The 22,407-nt window shown below is 41.5% G+C and overlaps 2 protein-coding genes across 3 annotated transcripts in view; both read left to right on the top strand.

Annotated features, from left to right (window-relative positions):
- sspo (SCO-spondin) overlaps positions 1–17,895 on the top strand; it is a 74,553-nt gene extending 56,658 nt beyond the window's left edge. The window contains exons 107-114 of the mRNA XM_071485922.1: positions 2,556–2,602; positions 4,304–4,468; positions 5,030–5,241; positions 6,411–6,506; positions 11,238–11,298; positions 11,967–12,091; positions 14,315–14,465; positions 17,214–17,895. Coding sequence (XP_071342023.1) covers positions 2,556–2,602; positions 4,304–4,468; positions 5,030–5,241; positions 6,411–6,506; positions 11,238–11,298; positions 11,967–12,091; positions 14,315–14,465; positions 17,214–17,236 — 880 coding nt within the window. The 3' untranslated portion in view covers positions 17,237–17,895. The remainder of the gene's footprint in view (positions 1–2,555; positions 2,603–4,303; positions 4,469–5,029; positions 5,242–6,410; positions 6,507–11,237; positions 11,299–11,966; positions 12,092–14,314; positions 14,466–17,213) is intronic.
- Positions 17,896–19,790: 1,895 nt separating this feature from the next.
- The window catches only part of kcnh2b (potassium voltage-gated channel, subfamily H (eag-related), member 2b), a 238,297-nt gene continuing 235,680 nt past the window's right edge, over positions 19,791–22,407 (top strand). The window contains exon 1 of one of the 2 annotated variants that reach the window (XM_071485620.1): positions 19,791–21,479. In XM_071485620.1, coding sequence (XP_071341721.1) covers positions 21,404–21,479 — 76 coding nt within the window. In that variant the 5' untranslated portion in view covers positions 19,791–21,403. The remainder of the gene's footprint in view (positions 21,480–22,407) is intronic. The other variant, XM_071485621.1, reaches the window with a different exon arrangement.

Genomic DNA, 22,407 nt, shown 5'->3' with positions numbered 1-22,407 from the left:
CAGTAACTGATTCTCAGAGCTTGCCTCTAATCCTTTACGCATTTAAGAGTGGAGAGCTCAAAGAACAGGACGGGATATGATAAGCATGGTTGACCATGCGTTCTGCTGGATTTGATAAGGTTCATGCAGCTTGTGAGCATGTGAGTTTTGTCTGGAAAAAATCCTTTGCCTCTCAAGAGAAGGTGCAAATAGTATTGAAAGGGCATGTTGAAAGGAAGGGAGCAGAGGTGAAGAGAGATTGAAATAAAACTCAGACAAAAAAGAGTACAAAAAAAGAAAAAAGTATCTTTTAATAAACAGAGTGCTTGCAGAGTGAGTGTGGTCAGTGAACTTGAACTTGACTCTCACTGAGAGACTACTGCATTAATTTAAATTTCTTTTATTGAGACATTAAGTGTGAGTGAGGAGTTTTTTGTTTCCTCAGACGTTTTTTCCTCTCTTGCATATTAATGTGTATATTCATTCATCCCTTGTAAAGAACATTGTGGCACATTTGAACAGTGGCTGTGCTTCTTCATCAATCTCACTGTCCTCCCAGGCACCCGATTCTATTATTGAAAGTAGATTAAATGTCGACATGAAATAGACAATAATTTACCTTATGATTAATTGTTTTAGCTGTGTATTATGATGCATTGCCTGCCTTGCAGTGAGAGCATTACCTCCTGTATTGATTCGTTTGGATTTTGATCTCTTCACACTGCTCCATGCCGCATATTGTGTGCCACATAAACAGCTCACAACACATTTTATTATGAAAGAAATTCTGATAATATATCCTGTTTGTTTCTCTTTATTTGAGCACTGTGCATACATACTGTGCTGTATGTGACTGTATTTTTCAATTTCCTATATCTGTCCCTCTTTATGCTGCACAATCATTTATCTCTTATAGCTTAATTTTCTGAATGAAAGATGCAGCATGTATAATATACAAAGATTACTTTACAATGACATGATACTGTAAGACTAATTCTAATATGCTCGGTTTCTAATTCTCTCAGTCAGTGAAAAACATAACACTACTTGGTTAAGTTTCTCTACACCAACGGTTGGCAACTGGTGGCCTGTGGGCCAAAACTGTCCCACTAGCAATAATATCTGGCCCGCCTGATTATTCTTGTAATCAGATGTTCTTTTTTTTTTGACAACATCAGGCTGACAGTCCCACATTTAGCTATAATATCCAAATAGAGAATCAGCTCTCACCCAAAGAAAGCTTGTTACACTTTTATCTGTGTTGCGAGTGAATGACAGACACAAAAATTTAAGAATCAGGCCACAGGCTGCACTGTCAGTTGGACAGAGGCTGGTGCTAAAATAGATCTCCATCATGGCAGCAACAGTTACCCACACATTCACTTCCTCTTTACTGATTTTGCCCACAAAATAAAACATTTTTGCAGCTATGCTTTATATTGAGCTGTTGAGAGATTTTATTCTGAAAAGTTTTAACCGACATTCCAAAGGTTCTGTTACTTCCCTCACAGAAATAACCGACATGTGATGTGTGGTATGAAAAAATAAAACCAGTAAAGTTAATCAGTTAAACTTATGTGTGACTGTGGACCACAGTGCCACACATGTGAACAGTAATAAAGGAAATTCAAGTGCATTTTTTTAATCAATCAAGCTCTTAAATTAGCCTTTGGTTGTGTTCTGGCCTGCAGCTAATGGATTAGGAAAAAAATGTCCGAACTTACTCGCCGACTGCTGTTCAAGGGGTTAAAATGGTTAAAATGGTTTAAATGGTTAAAAAAAATGCTTGCCTATTTAGTAGATGGGAGTCAAAGTGCAGCCTTAAAGTCAGACACTTTGTAAACCCATCTGCCTCAGCCTCCTCTCGAAAATGTTTTGTGCTTTGGTAACAATGCCACATTATTTTCAGCTTTGCTACCCAGAGAGAACAGGATTTAGCAAAAAGCCTTTGTTTTTACTCTGTTGCACAAAATGAGTTTAACAGCAAATCTCTTAGGAGAAGGTAGAACAAATTAAACTCCTGTGTAAACAACCGTTTTCATTCAGTTTTACTGAGAAAACGTGAAAACCTTCAAACAAAGCATAGAAGTTCAACCTGTCTTTGAAACAATGTGCACGGGCGTTTATGGGATCTGTGGTGTTAACTTTAAGAAACATGACATCAAGCAGTGCCACAGTCAGGTTGATCCTGGTCTGACTTATTTATGATGAACCATATCACAAATTAATGTGACATTGATATTTTGAAATTAAAAATGCTCCTCAAATCACCTCAGAGTTAATGTTTGAAAGTGTTGTGAAGCAGCAGCAGAGTTGAATTTCATTGTCTCAGTCAAACTAAGCATCAACAACGATCCGGGTTGGTACCATGATATCTACTGTAACAGATAGTCTGACATGCAGCAGACATGCCGTAAGTCATTTCATCTTCCTCAGCGCTGTGAGACTCATTTAATATAGTCTGATCGGCTCAGTGCTGTGACATGATGATTACTTTGGTGTCTCAGTCTTCAGTAATATAATAATGTAGCATCATCCGGGTTCACTCACTTGACTTTTTCTCTGACTTTCTCCAGCGTGTGCCAAGGTGGAGCGTTCAACTGCACCTCAGAGCTGTGTGACGGTGAGTGATGCTCGGCCACAGCTGCATTTCTTTCACTTTATAGTGGCCTCTCTACTTTAGCGATGGAAGCACCAGCAACAATAATCTTTGGTTGAACTGTCAGGGCTATGTCAACTTATCTCTAATCAGTGACAGCTGCAGCAGCAGTTGGCTCAAATAACTGAGTGACGGCCACATCGATCACAGCCTGCAAAGGCCATCACTGGGATTTAGTTTCACAAACATGTGGTAACAACTTAAACATGCAGGAGGAGTAAGAGCTGAATGATAGAGGGGACTGAAGTGTCATGAAGAGCAACCCCTCACATCATCATAAGAGACTTATATATCTCTGTGATTTGACCTGGGTGTTTTATCTGTCATCATTTGATCAGCAGTGCCTTTTATCCTTCTGCCTCCTTCCTCCTCTGGAACTGAAAATGTCACAGAGCAGTGCTGAACTGCTTAAAAGGATATTCAGACATTTGTCAACCAGGGTGTTATTTTTATGTTTTTGTCCACTATAATCACTGATCATGATAAGATTTTTCTCAACACCTCCATAGTGGATATTTGTGAAATGCAGACTCTGTCGAGACCAATGTGGATTGGAGTGTTTTATGAAAAGAAAAAATGTTTTTACTCAGCCAGATCAAGTATCTTTCATTCACACTGATTAGAACAATGTGTTCTGCTCATTGCTTCATCAGGTTTTGAAAAGATACAACGGGTTGTGACAGCAGCTCATGTACCAATTAGTGATAAGAAAACAGTCTGGACTTGTAACAACAGTGATCAGTGTAAACTAAATAAAAAACAACCCATAGTAAAAGACACTAGAAATAATTAATTGTAGATAATTAATGAAATAATTCAAATTTAATTAAACCAAAATTCTCATTTTTGACAAAAATCACCTCAATCACGTCTGAGTCCAACTGAGAGCGAACACAGGAAGTAGTCTCCTGTCAATCTCTGTGGTTGATGTAGTGAACAGTGGAGCAGCTGTGGAACATTCAGTCTCCCTTTATCGTTAGAAACACAGCATGTACTTTATTTTTAGTGCCGGAAAATTAGACCTGAACCATCTTCTCACATCTGCTACGCCCTCTCGAGCATGCACATGAGTGAAATCAAAAATGAGCCACATTCTCCCAGTAGCACAATAGAAACCACCACACATCAGTGGATACAGCAGGTAAGTCAACCTGAGAGGTTTTGGTTATTTCTGTTCAGGGAAGCTGGAGGAGGCTCAGTTGGTGACTTAAATGTTGCCGTAACCAATAATCATATTGAATAGAAAGGTGAGAATAAGACCCAGGTTGACAGATACTGAAATTTAGCTTTAACCCCTTTGCATACACTGCCAACATCAAAGAGGAGGAATAATATAAACAAGCATTTTGTTTGGCTTTACTCTAGTCTAATCTTTAAGACCTCTCTAAAAGTTACAGTGTTTCCTCTGGTACAGTGTTGTACAGTTGCTGCACTGCCAATTTCAGGATCACTCCTAGTGGATGTTTCACTTGGCTTTGATATAAACTGATGCATTGTTGCTGTGATTGTAATTTTCATTTCCTGAAGGAGCTGAGCGAATGTGTTCAGGTGACAGTTTTCTGTCCATATGCTGCTTAAAAGCTGCAGGTAAATGAAGGTAAAAGTACCTCTGACCTGAAAGAGCTGGTTTGTATTCTTTTGCCATCCTCTCTGCTCCTCCTGCAGTGGACTGTGTGTGGTCCAGCTGGTCCCAGTGGAGTCCGTGCTCAGCCAGCTGTGGTACGGGGCAACAGAGCTCCACCAGAATTGTCCTGCAGCCTAGCCAGTATGGAGGGGCCCCATGTGAGGGTCCTGACCACCGCACTACGACCTGCATGGCCCCTGACTGTGGTGAGTGAGAAGAGGGGAGAGAGGGCATGTTTTTTTTCATCATCACAAGTAAGAATATTAACAAGAGCAGGTGTAGGAAGATGTAATTCAGGTCCTTTACTGAACTAAAAGTACCAGTATGACAAATTACAAATTATGCAAAAAGTTCTGCATTTAAAATTCTGTTTATGTTTACTGAGCTATGATTGGACAATCACTGTTCAGGGGAGGGGTTTAGCCGACGGTCAGGTGGTAGTACATGTTATTACTATGGTTATAAAAGCCTTTTTAAATGTTGAATGTAATATGCATGTCACAGCAAGAGAAAAAAATAATTGAAGTGTCATGATGATTAATACTATACCTTCTAACGCCCTTGTTTTCTGTCCACTCCCCCTTTTGACTCCCCCTACTCCCTTGCCCCCACCAATCCATCATTAAATTATCTCCATTTTTTTCAATTTCCCCTCTCTGTCCCACCATCTTGTTTCATCTTTCCTCCTCTCCCCATCTTCTCCTCTCTTCCCTGACACTTTTGTTGCCCATTCATCTCACTCCTGTCTCGCACCTCCTCCTCTGCAGCCTGTCCTGACGGGGAGCGCTGGAGGAGGAGCGTGTCAGGGGAGGTCCGGCTGTGTGAGAGGAGCTGCCAGGACATTTACTCCTCCTCTCCTGTCAACTGCAGTCACTCCGCCGAGGGCTGCGTGTGTCAGGAGGGTCTCTATCGAAACACGGAGGGTGTTTGTGTAATCCCCGCCCTCTGCCCCTGCCATGACCAGGGCATCCTACGAGAGGTACACACACACACACGCACACACACACACTTACACCCAAGTTAACAGACATCTCCTGCCCAGCTCACTTGGCAGCTTGTACCCACTGTGCCTGCCTCATTGTGGCATGTGTCTGAACCTTAGCATTAGCCTGGTGTTTATGTTCCCTCCCATTCACTCCCATTGTGTTATTTACTCATAAAGAATGGCCTATTAGAAGATGAGTGACATGCCCCGTGGGCCACATTACACCACAGTGCCTCTCCAGCCCTCAGCCTCATCAATTATGAAGGAAGTGCCGTAGAAAGCCAGCACACGAACCGCAACTGGGCAAGCCTGCCAGGAATTATTTATGAAGGAGGGGATATTATAGGATTATAAGAATTAATCATACACTGACAAGAGGTCATACCCCTCCACCCCTTTGATCTTCCTTCTTCAGGCCTGTCTCTTTCTCTTTCATTTGCTCCTTGTTTCTTTCTTTCTCCTCTCATCCCTCTGCTGTATCACTCGCCAGGTCTCTGCTTTCTTTACAGGATTTTTAAGTCTCTCTATCCCTTTTCTCTTTATCCCCCACTCTCTCTCAGTCTTCTTCTCTCTCCCTTTAATTTTGTCTGCCCATCTACTCTGTTTCTTTCTCTCTCTCTCTGTTGGCTGGAGATGACTAATGTCCATATAAGGACCCTCTATGGTTTTCTAATCAACCACCTCATGATTATTATGCCAAATGGTTTAGTGTGAACAACAAAGGCACTCCCTAGTGGGTGCTTTTGTATGGGTAAAAGCACTGTTAATGATTCCCATAGCTAACACACAAACAGACGCATATATATATATATATATATATATATATATATATATATATATATATATATGTATGTATGTATATATATATGTGTGTGTGTGTGTAATGTAGTGTTTATTCTGTGCTGTTGTAGTCACTGCATTAACAGCCAGAGCTATGTGGCTTCACTGAGGAAATCGATCCTGAGCTGTGACCAAGTTTACTTTATCAAAACCTGCTCTGACAGAGACAGTGATGTGAATGTGCATGAAGGAAACATTTAGGGGTTGTTGAGGCATAATCATTTTCCAGACTCTGGAAAGGGAATATAAATACTCTGTGTGTGTGTGTGTGTGTGTGTGTGTGTGTGTGTGTGTGTGTGTGTGTGTGTGTGTGTGTGAGCCAGGCAGGATCAGAGTGGGAGGAGGGCTGCACATCATGCCGCTGTGTGAACGGTAAAAAACTGTGCCGGCTGAAGTGTCCTCCACTCCACTGTGACGAGGTGAGGCACACAAACACTAACACCACATACTAAACCACCATGTGTCTCACTGTGTGTTCTTTAGGTACTGTATGTGATGTTTATTGATAAGCTCCTTCAAATGGAGGCAAATCATATCACTGTGTATGTTTCAAAGACTTTTTATATTCAAAGGCACGAGGTGGGTGGGTGATATATGGATATATTTTTTAAGAAATTTAGAGGATTTCTCATCTCTGGAATTCAATAAGTGCAACTTTTGTGTTACATCTTCTTTAATAAGTTTTAAAACACATTTAAAAAAAAATCTTTTATCTGCTGGGTATGTATTACTTCTCTTGCACATTTAAAATGTTCAAACGTCTTTCTTGATTTATTATTCTTATTAATACTAACTTCACTGTCTTAATGACTATAACTACTGTGCAAATAAACTAAGGCTAAAATATTCTGTGATAAATTCACTGAATATTTTATACTGCTATGAATCACATGAGTATGGAAGCTGAGAAAGGCCAAACTCACAAATATTTTTTTATCCATTTATAACAGACAACAGAGCTTTGTTTTCTTGAGATAATGGATGATGGAGCTTTGTTTTCTTATCGTTATTTTGAGATTGTCTCAAGATAACATGATAATTATTGTGTTATCTTGAGATAAAGGGATGTTAGCTTGAGATTATCTATTATTATTTTATAGTTAATTTAATACGGGATAAACCAAATATATGTAAGTTTGGCCTTTCTTGGCTTCTGAACATGAGAAACTGTTCAGAGATTCAATAACTAAACAGGAATGGTTTTTTTTTTTTCCTTAATCCTACATACCTGAAAAATCAAGGTTCTTTACTGGATTAAGGTAATGTATTGTACCACATCTGTGCCTTATTTGCAAGTCAGATTCGGTCATTTACTAGAGGAGGAGCATATGAACCATAATAACTCTCTCAGTGCATCCTTCATCTCGCAGCCAGACAGACATAAAGGTTCTCATATGGAGTCACGATCAGTCTCCTAGACGACGAATAGTCCATTGAACTGCCACTGTGGGGTGGTGCAGTTCACACAGACTCTCCGGTGGTCACAAACATCTCAATTACTCTGAGCGAGGGATAAAATGCTCTGGTCCCTCTAGAATGTGTGGGATGTTCTCTGCAAGTCTCTGGCTGAGGCAGATCAATACCTGACTGTCCGAACCTCCCACCAGCCTGCACTTTTTCCGTCACTGTGCTCTTTTGCCTCCCGAGAAACACCAACTCCCGCTTTCCTCGTTAGGCTTCAGTGAGTTTCAAAATGAACGGCACCATGCATGGTTTGTATTGAAAAGCGCAAATTTGAATAACAGCTGCAATTTTGAGTCAGTTTTAACAACATTATATATCAAGTAAAGTATCCTCAACAATTAACATTCTGCAGCATCATTTTGCATATGGTTTGGGTAATTGTATTGTCAGGCATGACAGATTACTGGTACCAGTGCCTGCTTGTCATTGCTGCTGACAGCCACTTCACACAAAATAACTGCCTTTGCCTTTGTCACACAGACAATGCTCAGTCATACACAAAACCATGGGTGGTTAACGGCTGACGGTGACCTCAGCAGTCAATTATGGATGCACTCTGTACGACCAGAGGCAGAGGAGGAAAAAAATAAACTCCCCATAAAATATGAATCAATTTTTGTAGTCTGTGACACGGGGGAACGTTTGGTCCTGCATAAATACAGATTCTGTCCAGTCCTGTTTCGGACAGGAGTAGAGGAGGAGAAGGGTACGACAAAGTCAAAATAAACAGTTTGTGACATCATTTTCTTTTTTTAAAAGAGAACTGAAACTAGTCTATACCACATATAGAACTATTCAATATCTACAGGATAGAGCCGTGCAGAAAGTCTTACTTTTGCAGGTTTTGACTCATTGATCTCCAAGATTTACTTCACCATCCTAAAACAGTCAAGGTAAATGTAATTTCATCTGCGATGCTCAAAACATAAATAAATCAAATCTGGGAAAATCAACAGTAAGAGAAACAGTGTCCCTGTTTCTGTGGACAATCCTCAGAACAAACTGTCATGAGGTTGTTTCTATAGTAATGAAAACAATAATAATAATAATAATAATAACATTGTGGTCTGTGAAATAATAAACCAATTGATAATAAACCAAAGTTTTGGACAGATAAAACAAAAAATAAAAAGTCTGGATGAGAGACATGGATGTTTATAAAAACAATTCATTGAAATTCCTTCAGTAGTTGTTATAGTTGATATTTGACTCAAAACTGAATAAAATCAGTTCGGTACTAAAAGGCCTAATGCTTTAAAGGACATTAAGAATATAATTATATAAAATCAAAAACTGTGCATGGTTAGATTCCACAAGAGATAACTGAGACAATGTGTCTTGTGCAATTTGAGTGAACTAAACTCACATAAAAGGCCTTTAAGTAACGAACAGACTCAATTTATTAGAAGAAAATCTTCTCTCCATGAAGCCACAGTAGAAAAGTCGACTGTCTCATCCTTGACACAGTAAGCTGAATTCATATCTTTAGCTCACCGGCTCTGAATAAAGGCCGAGGTAAAAATAAAACATGCTGACATCTAGAACTTTTCAGAGAGGCTGACTGCACCGTGAGCTCCACAGTGTAGACAGTCTACCAGGTGGTTCCACCTGTGGTGTACACAGGTCTTGATGTGGCTGTAGTGCATCTCTGGCGGGGGCTCAGACCTCCGTGACTATTTGTGCTCGCATTCTCAAATCCCTCACGTCCCCCAGCTGCACTAAGTTATGCCTCAGTGAAAGCTCTCCTTATCCCGGCCAATATGAAAAGGTCATTTAATGCACTGTGTTCCCTCCTCTGACAGGCTGAGAATTGGTTACTGTCGGTGCAGTCTGTTATTCATGACTCAGCTTACAGTTAATGGCGTTGCTTGTTTAAAACTGAAATCCCCCAACATACCTCCACCGCTCTGCTGAGAGCCACTTTTCAAGGTAATGTATGGCAGCGTCTGTTATTATATCTGGTGATAAAAGCTATCAGGATGTTTTCCTCTCTAACGCTGACTCCTCTTCTTTCTTTTTTCTTTTTTTCTGTGCCAGACACATTACTAGACCTCTGATATCCATGTCGCAGCCTGTAGATGACATAAATGTGACTACCCTTTACTTAAAATGCCAAGCGCCCTTTTCTTTGAAATAACCAGAATCCACATTTCATGCTATTTCTAACCCCTGCCACATTAGACACACACACACACACATACACACACACAGCCTCTTCAAATGGTCCTCTTTGTGACCTCCCACCCTTTAAGTGAGTGGGCTCATCCATCCCTGAGGGGAGGCTGGCGGCAGTGTGGAGTGGGAGGAGAAGTCCTCGGGTTGAACAGTTAGGAGCTGTGCATGTGTGTGGATTTTAGAGGGGTGGTGTAGTTTCAGGTGTGAGCTGAGGCTGGTGTTGGTGAGGATGCTGTGAAGCCTGCTGTCAGACTGTGTGTGTGTGTGTGTGTGTGTGTGTGTGTGTGTGTGTGTGTGTGTGTGTGTGTGTGTGTGTGTGTGTGTGTGTGTGAGACTCTGCATGCTAACAGCAGCTATTCTCAGCAGCTGTACGGGACACCCTGCTTTTCTCAGGACTGTTCTGGATCTCTCCTCTGCAGTGGCTTCACTCCTTCTGTGTATGTCCTGTGTGTCCTTACATCTCTCTCTCTCTCTCTCTCTCTCTCTCTCTCTCTCTCTCTCTCTCTCTCTCTCTCTCTCTCTCTCTCTCTCTCTCTCTCTCTATTTTTGGTCTCTAGGTCTCACTTTTTGTTTCATGCCTCTGTCCCTTTTCCCAGTTTCTCTCCCTCGTCCTTCTGTCATCATCTCTTCACATTGTCAGGTGTTAGTCTCTCCTCTTCACTCCTCTATGCTGGATCTCAACCCTGATCCTCATGATCCACGGTGTCCCAGGTCGAAATCAGTCCTAAACTGGCTAGAATGGAAACTAGTGATGAGGACTGGGATAATCTCATTATAAAATTCTTTATAACACAGTTGATGCTTCATCTTCTGTGTTTGCATCTGACTCGTCAGTGTTTTGTCTACTTGCCAGCTTTTTCAGGAACTTTCAATCCCTCCCAACAGTCTTTATCAGAGGTTGCTCAGTTGTCATCACATGACCCAAGTATGTCATGTGATGTCAGGTGGTCGTTTATAGGGTGGTGGGGATAAGAAGCCTCGTAGCTGTTCAAGGATGGTCTGATCTTTTTGTCAGTTTTTCTTTTGGTTTTCCTTGTGTCATTTTTCACTCTATTATGAATGTAATATTATATTATTTTAGGCCTGGATATTTTATATATTGTAGTTAGGTAAAAGTAATTCCCTTTCCTTAACAATATAGTGCTTTTTGAGATCATTATTAATTTTATGAATCATATTTTGATTCATGATGATTAGATTTTTACAGTTGCTTTAGGTGTGTGTTATGTTATCATGACTGTGGTTCACCCAGATGGGCCATCATATGTATTCTTCCCCCACCTTCTGTGTCTACAGCATCTGCTTATTGTCACACACTGAATGAACGCCCACTGAAAGCTGCTATCGAAACATAGATGTTACCTCTCGATTAAATTGTCGACTGTGGAGGAGATTTGTATTGATTTTTTTTTTTTTTTTTTTTCATCACTTGTTGTTATTACACACCTGTCTGTTCATTTTTACTGATTGAAAGATTATTAAAAAGACATATCATGTCATCTCTCTGTCAGGGGGAGGTCAAGGTGGAGGAGCCGGGCAGCTGCTGTCCAGTCTGTAGAAAGCAGTTTCCAGGTCAGTACAAGACACAGACAAACACTAAAAAGTTACAAATCCACCTAGAGGCAGTGTCCAGAAGTGAGATGTTATGACCTATATTTAGGAATGTACTGTATATTCAGTATATTTAGGGGGTAACAAATTTGTAAAAAGCTCAATTAAACCATTTGCATTCAATTCCATGAGTTTATCTATTAATTAATTGATAATGAATTAACCTGAGAACATTCATATGCACAAAGACAGATAAATAACTTTTAATTACAAGTATATGATTAAAAAACACAAAAGCTACACTTGTTCCTTTGCATTTCAAGTTGAAATCCTGCACAAACATACAAAAGTGTGGATTTGAACATTGTGTAGTTCATCTTATAGGAGGCTAAAAACTAATTGCTGCAGTGCCCAATTAGTGAGTGATTTCATTATTTAGCCTACGTTGGGGCTTTAATCTCTCTCCCAGTGGAGGAAATGTCACATGCTGCAAGGGGGCATGGCAGTGTCACTGTGCTCTCTGCCTCCATCTCCTCCTTTATCTTCTCTTCCTTCGTTTTCATGCAAATACAAAAAGAAAAAAAAAAAAAAACGCCTCTGGCTTCTCACGTTCACCTTTTCCTTGTCCTCTGTATTCTCCCTTTGCTTTCGCCTTTCAAACCTCTTCCTCCTCTCTGTGGTTCCTGCAGGCGAGCCAGAGTGCCGTCGCTACATGCAAGTCAGGAACATCACCAAGGGAGACTGTCGGCTTGACAACGTGGAGGTCAGCTTCTGCAGGGGACGCTGTCTGTCCAGGACAGATGTCATCCTGGAGGTACGGAGAAGAGACATCTACACACACAGGGAAGATATTACCCTTTGAACGTCTTGTGGCAACACTGACAAGTATTGACCGCAACATGAGTGACAACTGGTAATGCAGTGAAGATCAATACAGGCAGCAAAATGGACTGAAAGGAGCTGGTTGGGGAAAAAAGGAGCTATTGCTTGTAATTGTTTTCAAACTGCCCATCAGAACTGCCCATTTCATCACGTTTAATCATACAGAGCAAGCTCATCCCCTGCAGTTAGGAATTTCTCCCATATTCATTTAATTACAGAAGTCAGTCAGACTTAAATTACCACCATGTGGATTCAGTGCCAAAAAATAGCAGAACAATTTTGTTGCCTGTAAATCCTCACAAAGCCACCAACCACCATTGATAACAGTGTTTGCAACATGCAAGAAAACAATCAGGGTTATTGCTTTAGCTGTCGCTGTGCAGCCAAACTTCCCATCTGTTTTCCTCCTGAAGCGTGACCTGTCATCGGGGTGTTAAGTGTGTTTTTGCAAAACAAAATCAAGTCAAACACTTGGCCCCCACGCAGCTTGTCGCACCTGCTGTAAGCTCATGTCTCCCATAAACAGAGAACAGGGAACAGTCTCTGATCATTTTACCTTCTGTTAACAGCTGTAATCACAGCTGACAGGAGGTAACCTGCCTTCTATGTTCACATGGCACGAGGACAGGTAAACAACAGCACATAAATCAGTCGGTGAGTCACCAGTGATCTAAATAAAGATGTTTTGGATGGGCTCACGTGTTAGTGATTCTGTTTCTTTTTTTTCTCTCCTGCCTTCACTTGTTGTCGTTTTCATCCTAGTAAGACAGCGAACACCTCATCACCTCATCACCATGGTGACTTTGTTCTTCTTTGGCATCCATACATCTCACACTGTAAAAATAGAGTCAGTCATGCTGGGAGATTAGTAAAAATAAACAGCAGCTCAGCCAAATGTGTCATTACTTCTTGTTACTGTGGCAACCAGGGGCTGGTAACCAGTGACTAGGCAGTGCAGAGAAGTTCCCTTTTCATTGATCAGGAGGACTGGAAGATTATTCACATGCTCTTTTCACCACCAGCTGAAGCACTAAGGTGTACACACACACACACACACACACACACACACATACACTGGGGACTGTGTGAAGCACTAATAGCTGCTGTTTTTCTGGGAAGTTGAAGGTGTTTTGAGTTTTTCATATTGGACTCTCTCCTCCCCCCTCTCACCTCCTTCTCCTCCTATTATTTGCCACCATGCATTGTACTCTCTGCGGTCTCCTCCTCGCACTAATTGAACACAGCTCAGCTACTGTCTCTGTCCATCCGCCTTCTATTATGCACCAACCCCGGGTTTTTGTCTCTTTACAAAAAGGCTAAATTAACACCTAATTCCCAAATTTGTGCTTGTGTTGGGTTTTAGTGTTTTTAGATTCGTTTAGCATCCTGCTCAATGTTTTGGTTTTACAACCCGCACCTGGATTAATGATTTGGTTCATTTCCAGCTGCAGGAGACAGCTGTTTTCAGGTATTTCCCTCAGGAGTTGGTGGAGAATAAACCAGAGCTAAAACAGAGTGAATATTAGACTTAGATTCATCGGATGCATAGAAAACATGTCCAGTGTTGCTCTATGTTTGCTGGATGTGTAAACAAACAAACATTTATGAAGTTGTCACCTTATTAACTTTTTTAGAGTGAAAGATAATTCTCTGTCACTGTGAGCAGCTGCTTACATGGAGTCATTTAGTTAAATATGTCCTTCATCTGTTTTTATATTTTATTGTAGACTGATGTGACTGCAGAGACTGCAGAGCCCCCCCCCATCCCTTGTTTTGAGCTTCTTATTGTCCTCAGTGTACTGGACACTGTCTCATTTTGTCTTGCCTCGTCCTCCTGTATCCATCCTGCCTTTACCCTTTCGCTTCCTTTAAACTTACTCTCCTATTTTCCTCTTTCTTGACTTCCTCACCCTCTCATTATCTCATCTTTTCCTCCTCTTTCACACATCATCTCTCTATTCTCTTCTCTCCCATCTTCTGATATTCACTCATAACCTCCTCCTCCTCTAATTTCACCTTTTCCTTATCATGTTCCAGTCTCCTAATTGGTGTCCTCCACCTTATCCCTCTGGTTCTCTTTTCACCTCCTCTCCTCCTTGTGCTTCTCTCATCCTCTCCAGTAATTTCATCCTCTCTCCCCCCTCTCTCCATACAGGAGCCGTACCTCCAGTCAGTCTGCGAATGCTGTAGTTACCGTTTGGATCCTGACAACCCGGTGCGCTTCCTCAGCCTGCAGTGTGAGAACGGCGACAGCGAGCCGGTCGTCCTGCCTGTCATACACAGCTGCGAGTGCACCAGTTGCCAAGGTGGGGGAGTAATGAATGAGGCCAAACAGATTTGCATGTACATATATCATGTCAGTGTGAGAGCTGAGCATTTAAATGTATGGAAAAATATTTGCACATGACACGTTTGCACACAGGCTCCCAGCAGACACAGAGGAACAGCAGGGAAATTAAAAAAAGTTTGTTTATTCCCAACAAGGAAAGTCAGAAAACATATACATATACAGTAACATGGTTACATTTGATCAAAATATAAGAAGAAAGACTTTTTAAAGCCTAAATCACACAGGACAGAAAACTGCTGCTGTTCCAGACTCTGTGTCCTTTGTTTACCATGAATGAAGGAGTGCTTTTACTTTGAAATATCTGTAACATACTCAGTGCTCACATGACTGGCTGAGTCCCATCATGGTTGACACTGTGGCTAATTTAAAGCTGAGAAATCACATTAAACATGTTGCTATTCTGCAATGAAACCTCAACATTTTTTACTGATACTTCTGAAGACCGGAGTCATTCTTCACTGAGAATAAAGTCATGTACATGTGGGTCATAGGTTTGAGCTTGAGAGGTTTCTGCTTCTGATAGAAACCAGCTTTAAAGAACTAAAAATGAACCTGTGTCAAACCGACCATGAAATCAAGTTCAATTATCCCCTGATGAAGAACAGGACCCAGCTCTTTTTCATTTGCAACATTTCTGCTTGTTGCACGTCGGGGCCTACACTTCAATCAGTGCCATAACAGCAGGCATTGACAGGGGTTGTGTTCCTTTTGCTCGTGTCAGTCTGCAGCTTGTTATGTGTTGTCAGTGGTGTGGAAACTCACTGACAGGAGCACAGCTTCCACATGAGGCCGTAGGTTCATGTAGCTCAGTGGAGCCCAGCCCCCGTAGGCCTGACAGATGTAGTAACCCCTCATCAGCTCCACCTGTCATGTTCCAGATGTGTTCATTTGAAGGCATTTTAAATGTGATGTTATTTAACACCACTGACTATATAAATCACTACACTGATTATAAGAGAGAGTGATCCTGGAGTCGTGTTGTGTGTGATTTGATCAAGTTTGCGTTCGCTCCACCTGAAACGATTCCTCGAGAAACTCAATTAATTAAAGTCATCAACAAATTATTTTCAAATTCTTTGCATCAAAGCTTTGTTTAATCCATACGATGGTTCAGTTTTCACCGTTGGAGATGAAACAGTGTCATGCTAAAGAGAGAGAGAGTGAGCTGGGTTAAGTTTTGACAGATAATATTGTAGCAATTTAAGCAATAAAAATGTCAATTTTTCTTAAAAGGAAACCAATTACTAATTTTAAGAGACCCCTGTTCTTTTCTTATATTATTTTTATATATTCTATTGTTTTCTTGCATTTATTCTTTAATATTTCAAAAGAAGTTCTTATCCACCACCGTGTTTGAACCATTTAATCTGTAACCTTGAGCTATTCTGAAACTAATTCTGACATCACTTCACTCACAGCAGGTGTCGTTCAGGTGTGTCCGTCTCTTCCTCTCCTAATACAATTTTTCAGTCACTTTCCATTACTGCCACACACACACACACACACACACACACACAGACGGTCACTGACACATACATACACCGTGTAAATACTCTCTAATCTCAGCGAAACATACGTTTGCCTTTGCCCACCATGAATAATTCAATTGAGGATCCCACCTCTGAAGCAATTATGTGCTAATCCATTCATCAACGTGGCTGATTGCGTTAGTTAATTGGATGTAGCCACATACGACACAGAACATCCCCCCAGCTCATATTCCCCTCCCAGCGCTACGCTCCCTCGGACATCTCGTCTGACGGATTTGGTTGTTACAGCAATCAATCTTGTAGCATGTGGCCGTGCTCTTACACACACTTACACATATTAACTGCTACTACAAGTTTTCTAATTTCTCATCTGATGCTCCTCCTGCCTCTCACACACTCATTACACACACAAAGCTGGAGACGGTACATTTGTTTTATATTATAAATGGATTTCACATAATTCGCTTTATATTTGTGTCCTGGATTTTCCTGCTGCACTCAAAAATAAAAGCACAGACCCTGATCGAACCAAAGATGAATAAAAAGATTGTTATTGATCAATAAGGGGAGAAGGCTCACACAAAGTCGGCAAGTTTGTTCCAACAGTACAGGGTCAGTCAAACTTTTTTATAGAGAAAGAACAGGGGACAAAGAAATGAACAGAGATTGGGGGAGATACACATCAGCTAATGATGACAGCCTATACCAAGCACCCGCCATGTACATGTCCTAACATACAAGAAACCTAAAGTTGCATAAAGATCTGAACCACGTGCAGCTCTTGACCTCTTTAAGCATGACCAGGATGAGGAGAACAGTGGGCTTCTTCAACACATAACACGAGCACATTCATTTCCAATAACACAATCAATCATAAGAGAAACTCATGACTGAATAAGAGGTCAACTAATGAGCTTACTTCAACATTTTGCCATCAAAAATAACAAACCACTTAACTTAACAACCACTTAATCTTCTCTTACCTTCACATTTGCAGCAGATTTAATTTGATAGATTTTTTGAATATATCCAGAAACTTGAAATGTATAAAGTCATGTTGTTCAGAAAAATGTCAGAATGCAGATAAAAATCTTCAGAGACACTTGGTCTCTGCAGTGGAGGCAGTTTTCTGTTTGGTTCATGTGTTCAGTTATGACAGAAAACAACAGCAGCAGTTATGACACCATCAGTCTCACTGTGTCTCTGCTCCACAGGAGGCGACCTGTCCAGACGCTGAGGGAGTATGTCAAGTGTGTGTGTGTGTGTGTGTGTGTGTGTGTGTGTATGCACGAGAGAGAGTGAGAGCAGCATGGAGGCCCAGCACCACGCTGAATATATGGAGGATTTTGGGATGGATAGAGTGGAAAACTGTTGTGGAAAGTCCTGAAAAGGTCCCAGTTGATGCACACGTTGTTCTGCAGTCCTTCGTCATCTTATGACTGCTGATCTTAGAGTTCCTGCTCTGAAACTGTCTTCATTCTTCAGCCTGTACAGCCTTTTTCTACTGTATATTTATAGATAAAAAGACCTATGATACGATCCAAGTAAGACCTATTATGCATTTATATATTTTTTATTTGTATGTTTAAAGAAAATGTATATGTACCAGCTGTCTCCTTTTTAATTAAGTCAGACTTGACAGTAAATGGTTAGATGTTTCACATTTTACAGTTTTTACAGTGGACTGGTCAATAAACATTTCCAACACATGGAGAATACGCTTGGCTCTCTCCCTTTTTAAGAATCTTTTTTAATCAATCTTCCCCAGTTAATCAGTGCATTTTCCACTGTATATCGTTGAATGATATGTGCAAATTGTCCGTTGTAATTCCTACATTTTCTCCTGTTCCAACTGACAGGATTTGACGCAGGCATGCCTTTGCAGTTGTGCATGCCTTTCACAAGCCCACCAACACCGCTGTGTCCTAAATAAATATGAAATGGTTCCAGACTCATTCATAAACACTCAGCTTGCCTCTCAACCTGTTGCACCAGCTGTGTTTGACACGTCACTTTTTTCCAGCGCAGAGCAGTAAGTAGATTTGTCTCTAATGTTCACATCTATGAACTTTTACACTTGAGCTCTCGAATTAAGCTCTGGAACACCTGAGCTTCTGATGAAATATTTAGAAACAAAAATAATAACATCATATACACATCACATAATAACCTTCCAAAACACCTTTAGTTTAGCAAGCAAGATAAATATTATCACTGTTTTGGACTCATTTGACTGGAGTTACATGAGTTTGCATCAGCCAGTTGTACAGAGCCATCCACTGTTTTTTTATCTCTAACACAAAGTTTCACTCCTGTAGACTCGACCTCCAAAGTTAATGTTTAGGTTTCAGATGTAGGTTATAAATTACTGCTGCACAATTTTTGTGATATTTTCTTCCAAAGAAAGTGTGAGCATTTCAAAAAACATCGCAAATATATTTAAAAACTGATGTTATAATTTCAATGTGTCTTTTATGTGAAGATATACTCACAGTATACATACATCATCTGTAAACATACAGATGATCCAGATCATAAACTTATTTTCTTGATCCAATTTGCCTGGTCTGTCTGATGGAATCTTCTAGTTTTTGTTTCTTTTTTTAGACCACACATTGAAGCTGACTACAACCTGCTGTCGGTCACTGTTTCTACACCTCGCATAGTAAAAATGGTTACATTGAAAAGGGGGTATTCGATAATTCAGGGTTTCATTTGCTGCTGAAATGTTTCTTCTATTGAGAAGATGTAGCTTTTAATGGATGTGTCAAAGTGACGCCTGGAGCTTTTTTCACTTTATTCAGACATTTATTCATTACTGTCCAAGGTAAAGTGCATTAAGAACTCCTTTAGCAACTTTCTGTCTATGTTTGTGTACAAAAGAGTGTGACAGGCTGGGATCTGTCTCTCCCATGACAACAAAGTATTTTCTTTTTCTCCTTCCTCCCCTCCTCCCCTCCTCCCTCTCTCTTTTCCAGGCTAAATAAGGGAGTTGAGAGGGGAAGGCTGACCAGCACGCCTCCTCTGGCGTTCAGCTGCTGTAGTAAATACTGCTGGATGTAACAAGAGCAGGAACTGATGCATTTTTAATTCATACCAAAATGTCACATTTTTTGATGGATAGCTCCTCAGGCCTCATCCAACCGCAAGGCTGCAATTCATCATGTCAAACCAATCATTAAAACACTGATCGCTGGAAAAATGAATGCATTCATGCTGCTGCGGGTCATTTTGATAAATGCACCCATGGAGTAGCAGTGTTGCTTTAGGCCTGCATCTGACAGAACTGGAAACAAAAAACTTGTACAAAGCCAAGGCCTATTACATCCCTGATATGGGTATAAAAATCTTGCTCCAATGGATTTAAAGGGAGAGAGCTGTCTGCTGTGTGAGGAAAACCAAGAACTGCATGTAGGACAGTTTATGCATCACAACAAATGTTGGTATCAAATAATATGTGGCCAGGCAGAGTTAGTGGCTTGATTTCCTGAATAAAAATCATTTTTAAAAAACCCTCCATCTACTGCTACTTTATTTATTCATGCCTGGCAGTTCCATATATAGGTCATACATACTGTAGAAACTGCCTCCATTTTTGCTTGATTTCCAAAGTGGGAAGAGTGGAAATCAATATGGTTTTAGTCATATAGTGACAAGCATTCCGTGGTTGCTGCTCCTTAAACTCATCACTGGAGCAACGGACCCAGTCAAATTAAACACGATTTAAAAATGTTGCTAATGTGTAAAAAATAAGAAAAGAATCTAATTCATTTAAAAGCCAAGAATGAGTGTGCCACCTGCAGTGAATTCCTCACACAAACTAACATAACCTCCCAGCGCAGTGTCTTGATTCACTGTTCACAGAGCGTTCATACGTAAAGATATGGCATATAAAACTGTCGGAGCCACAATATCCGACAGCCCGTGAAGGCATCATCTCCACCATGACGGAAGGGGGGAACCCCGGCGGTGTGACGTAGCTGAGCAGCCTGAGAGTGGTGAATCCCCATCCAACCCCGAAACACAATGAAGCAGCATCACAGCCGCGTTTCATTGGCTCGTTTAAATGAACCAATCAGTGCTCCAGGTGCGGCCGGCCGGACATGCGCGTCTCTCCGGCGCAGGTAAATGTTCCTGTGTGGGGCGTGGAGACAGTATTTTATTAGTATTTTATTGTATTGATTTATTTTGCACAGAGTAGCCTCATGCAGTGGGAGCAGACAGGGTGTGTGTGTGTGTGTGTGTGTGTGCGTGTGTGTGTGTGTGTGTGCAGAGACGGGCTCCTGTAGCCTCACACCTGTTAACAGCAGCCGTTTGGCAGCAGGTGTGTGATCAAGCGGCGGAGTAACACAAAGCACGGTCCTCTTTCACCTGATAGCACCTGCACCATAAATGTGAGCCGTCACTGGACTCATGCTGAGGTGCCATTTTCCCTCCAGCTGTAATAAATAATCCGTTTTTGTCAAATGAATAATTAGTGATAATTTCATGACTGCTTCTGGGCGCAGTTTTGGAGCAGCTAAAAGGCCCAAATTGGGAACCTGAGGTATCATTCAAACTCCTCTTTCCGTGGATGGGAGGGTTTTGCGCGTCCGCTTCTCCCTCCATCAGAAAAAAGTGAGAGCTGTTCCGCTCCTGATGAGCAAAGGGTTAAAAGAGGCGCAGCTAGACGCCGGTGGAGCTGAAGTCATCCGGCAGAGCGCACAGCGAGGAGGGAGACAGACAGAGAGCACCTCCAAAAACACCGAGCGAGGGCGAGTCGAGCTGCGGATCTGCGCTCTGCAGTTTTCTTTTAAACACCACTGCTTTCTTTTCCTCCACTGTTTGAACGCGCGGACCTCCAGAGGCAGAGGGAGGAGGTGGAATGAGAAACAAATAAAAAATAAATAAATAAAAAAAGAAGAAGAAACGCGCAGCTCAGCGCCCCAACTATGGCTCCAGCGACGCTCGTCGGGAAGCTCGCCCAGTCCGCTTCACAGGAGTGGACTGTAGCGCAGGGTGAGAGGTCTGCTGTGCTCCAGCGAGTGTGAGACCAGAGAGAAATATCACCTGACCGGGCGGCCCTCCCCCCGGGGGACAGGAACAGACACCCTCACACCTCTCAACCTGGAAACTGGAGGCTGGAAACGGCTCAGATCTGCCGTGCGTACAGTGCGCCTCCTTTCCAGAACTCTCGTCTCCTCACTGTCCCGTGGAGCCCCCCCCCCCCCCAGCAGCCTCCCTCTCTCTGACCAACTTGGGAAAACTTTGGCCTCCGGATTACTGCCGCTGAACCCGCCAGTGCTCAGCCTCCATGCGGGGAGCGCAGTGAGCACCGTGCGCTCGGCTGCGGGGAAGGGAACCGGTCTGATATTGTTAAAAGTCCTGCAAAGTCTCTCAAAGTCCAGGGGCCACCGCAGCGAAGATGCCGGTCCGGAGGGGCCATGTGGCTCCGCAGAACACCTTCCTGGACACCATCATCAGGAAATTCGACAGTCAGAGTAAGATCATTGTTTTTTTTTCTTTCTTTCATTCAGATTGATCATTTACAACCGTGCAACCTATTTTTTTTTCTTTAATTAAGATCCACGATTAATAATTGATTTTGTTGCTCAAAAGCGGTTTTGAAAATGCCCCCCACCTTTCAGCCGTCATTTGTTTCCCAGAATTACCCACGGTACTGATGTTTGGTTAATGGATGTGACATGTCACACAGTGGCACAGCGAGGTGGGGAAATGGCACAAAACCTCAGAAAAAACCCACAAAAAAAAAAAAATTTTAAAGATCACAATTTACAGGAGTCTGATACTGACACTGACTTCAAATCAGTTTCTCCTCCACCACATGCATCATGAACAGTTTGTGTATATTTAAACCACTGAAGTCTGTTATTTGTTGGCGTGGACACTGCAGCTGTCATTCAGGGATGGTAGTTCATAGTAGGCCGTTATTACATCTTTTTTAAAGGTTACAAAGCAGTCAAATGCAATACTTTTAAATGTCAGATCATGTTCGTCTCTTCATATCCTCTCATGCTTTAAGAGATTTTGTTAAAGAAAGTAATCTGCAAAAAATGACACCTACAGTTGGTGCCTTTAGGGGCCACGCAATCTATTACATCTGTCTCTGTTAGTGTGGACATGTAAAATAGTCTTTTATGCAGACACCTCCATAAACCTATTCCACTATATATATATATATATATATATGCTTTTCAAACATAAAACAATTATATATTTTGTTTTGTTTGCCTTATATGAAAAAAAAAATCCTGTCAATTCATCTGCAGTAAGTTATCAACTACAAAAACAAACAATATATCTGAGCTGAGATAAATTTTTCATGGAGCCCAGGGGCATGAAATCCGAAGCTGTCTATATTTCAGAATACACAGGCTTCATCTGTCCTCACTCCCTGTGGCGTTCTTC

Source organism: Trachinotus anak, unplaced genomic scaffold (genome assembly GCF_046630095.1).
Source record: "Trachinotus anak isolate AG129_WGS33_773 ecotype Australia unplaced genomic scaffold, CSIRO_AGI_Tana_v1 ptg000009l, whole genome shotgun sequence".
Taxonomy (NCBI): domain Eukaryota; kingdom Metazoa; phylum Chordata; class Actinopteri; order Carangiformes; family Carangidae; genus Trachinotus; species Trachinotus anak.
Note: the sequence above shows the minus strand (reverse complement) of the source record. Positions and strands in the feature narration are given on the sequence as shown.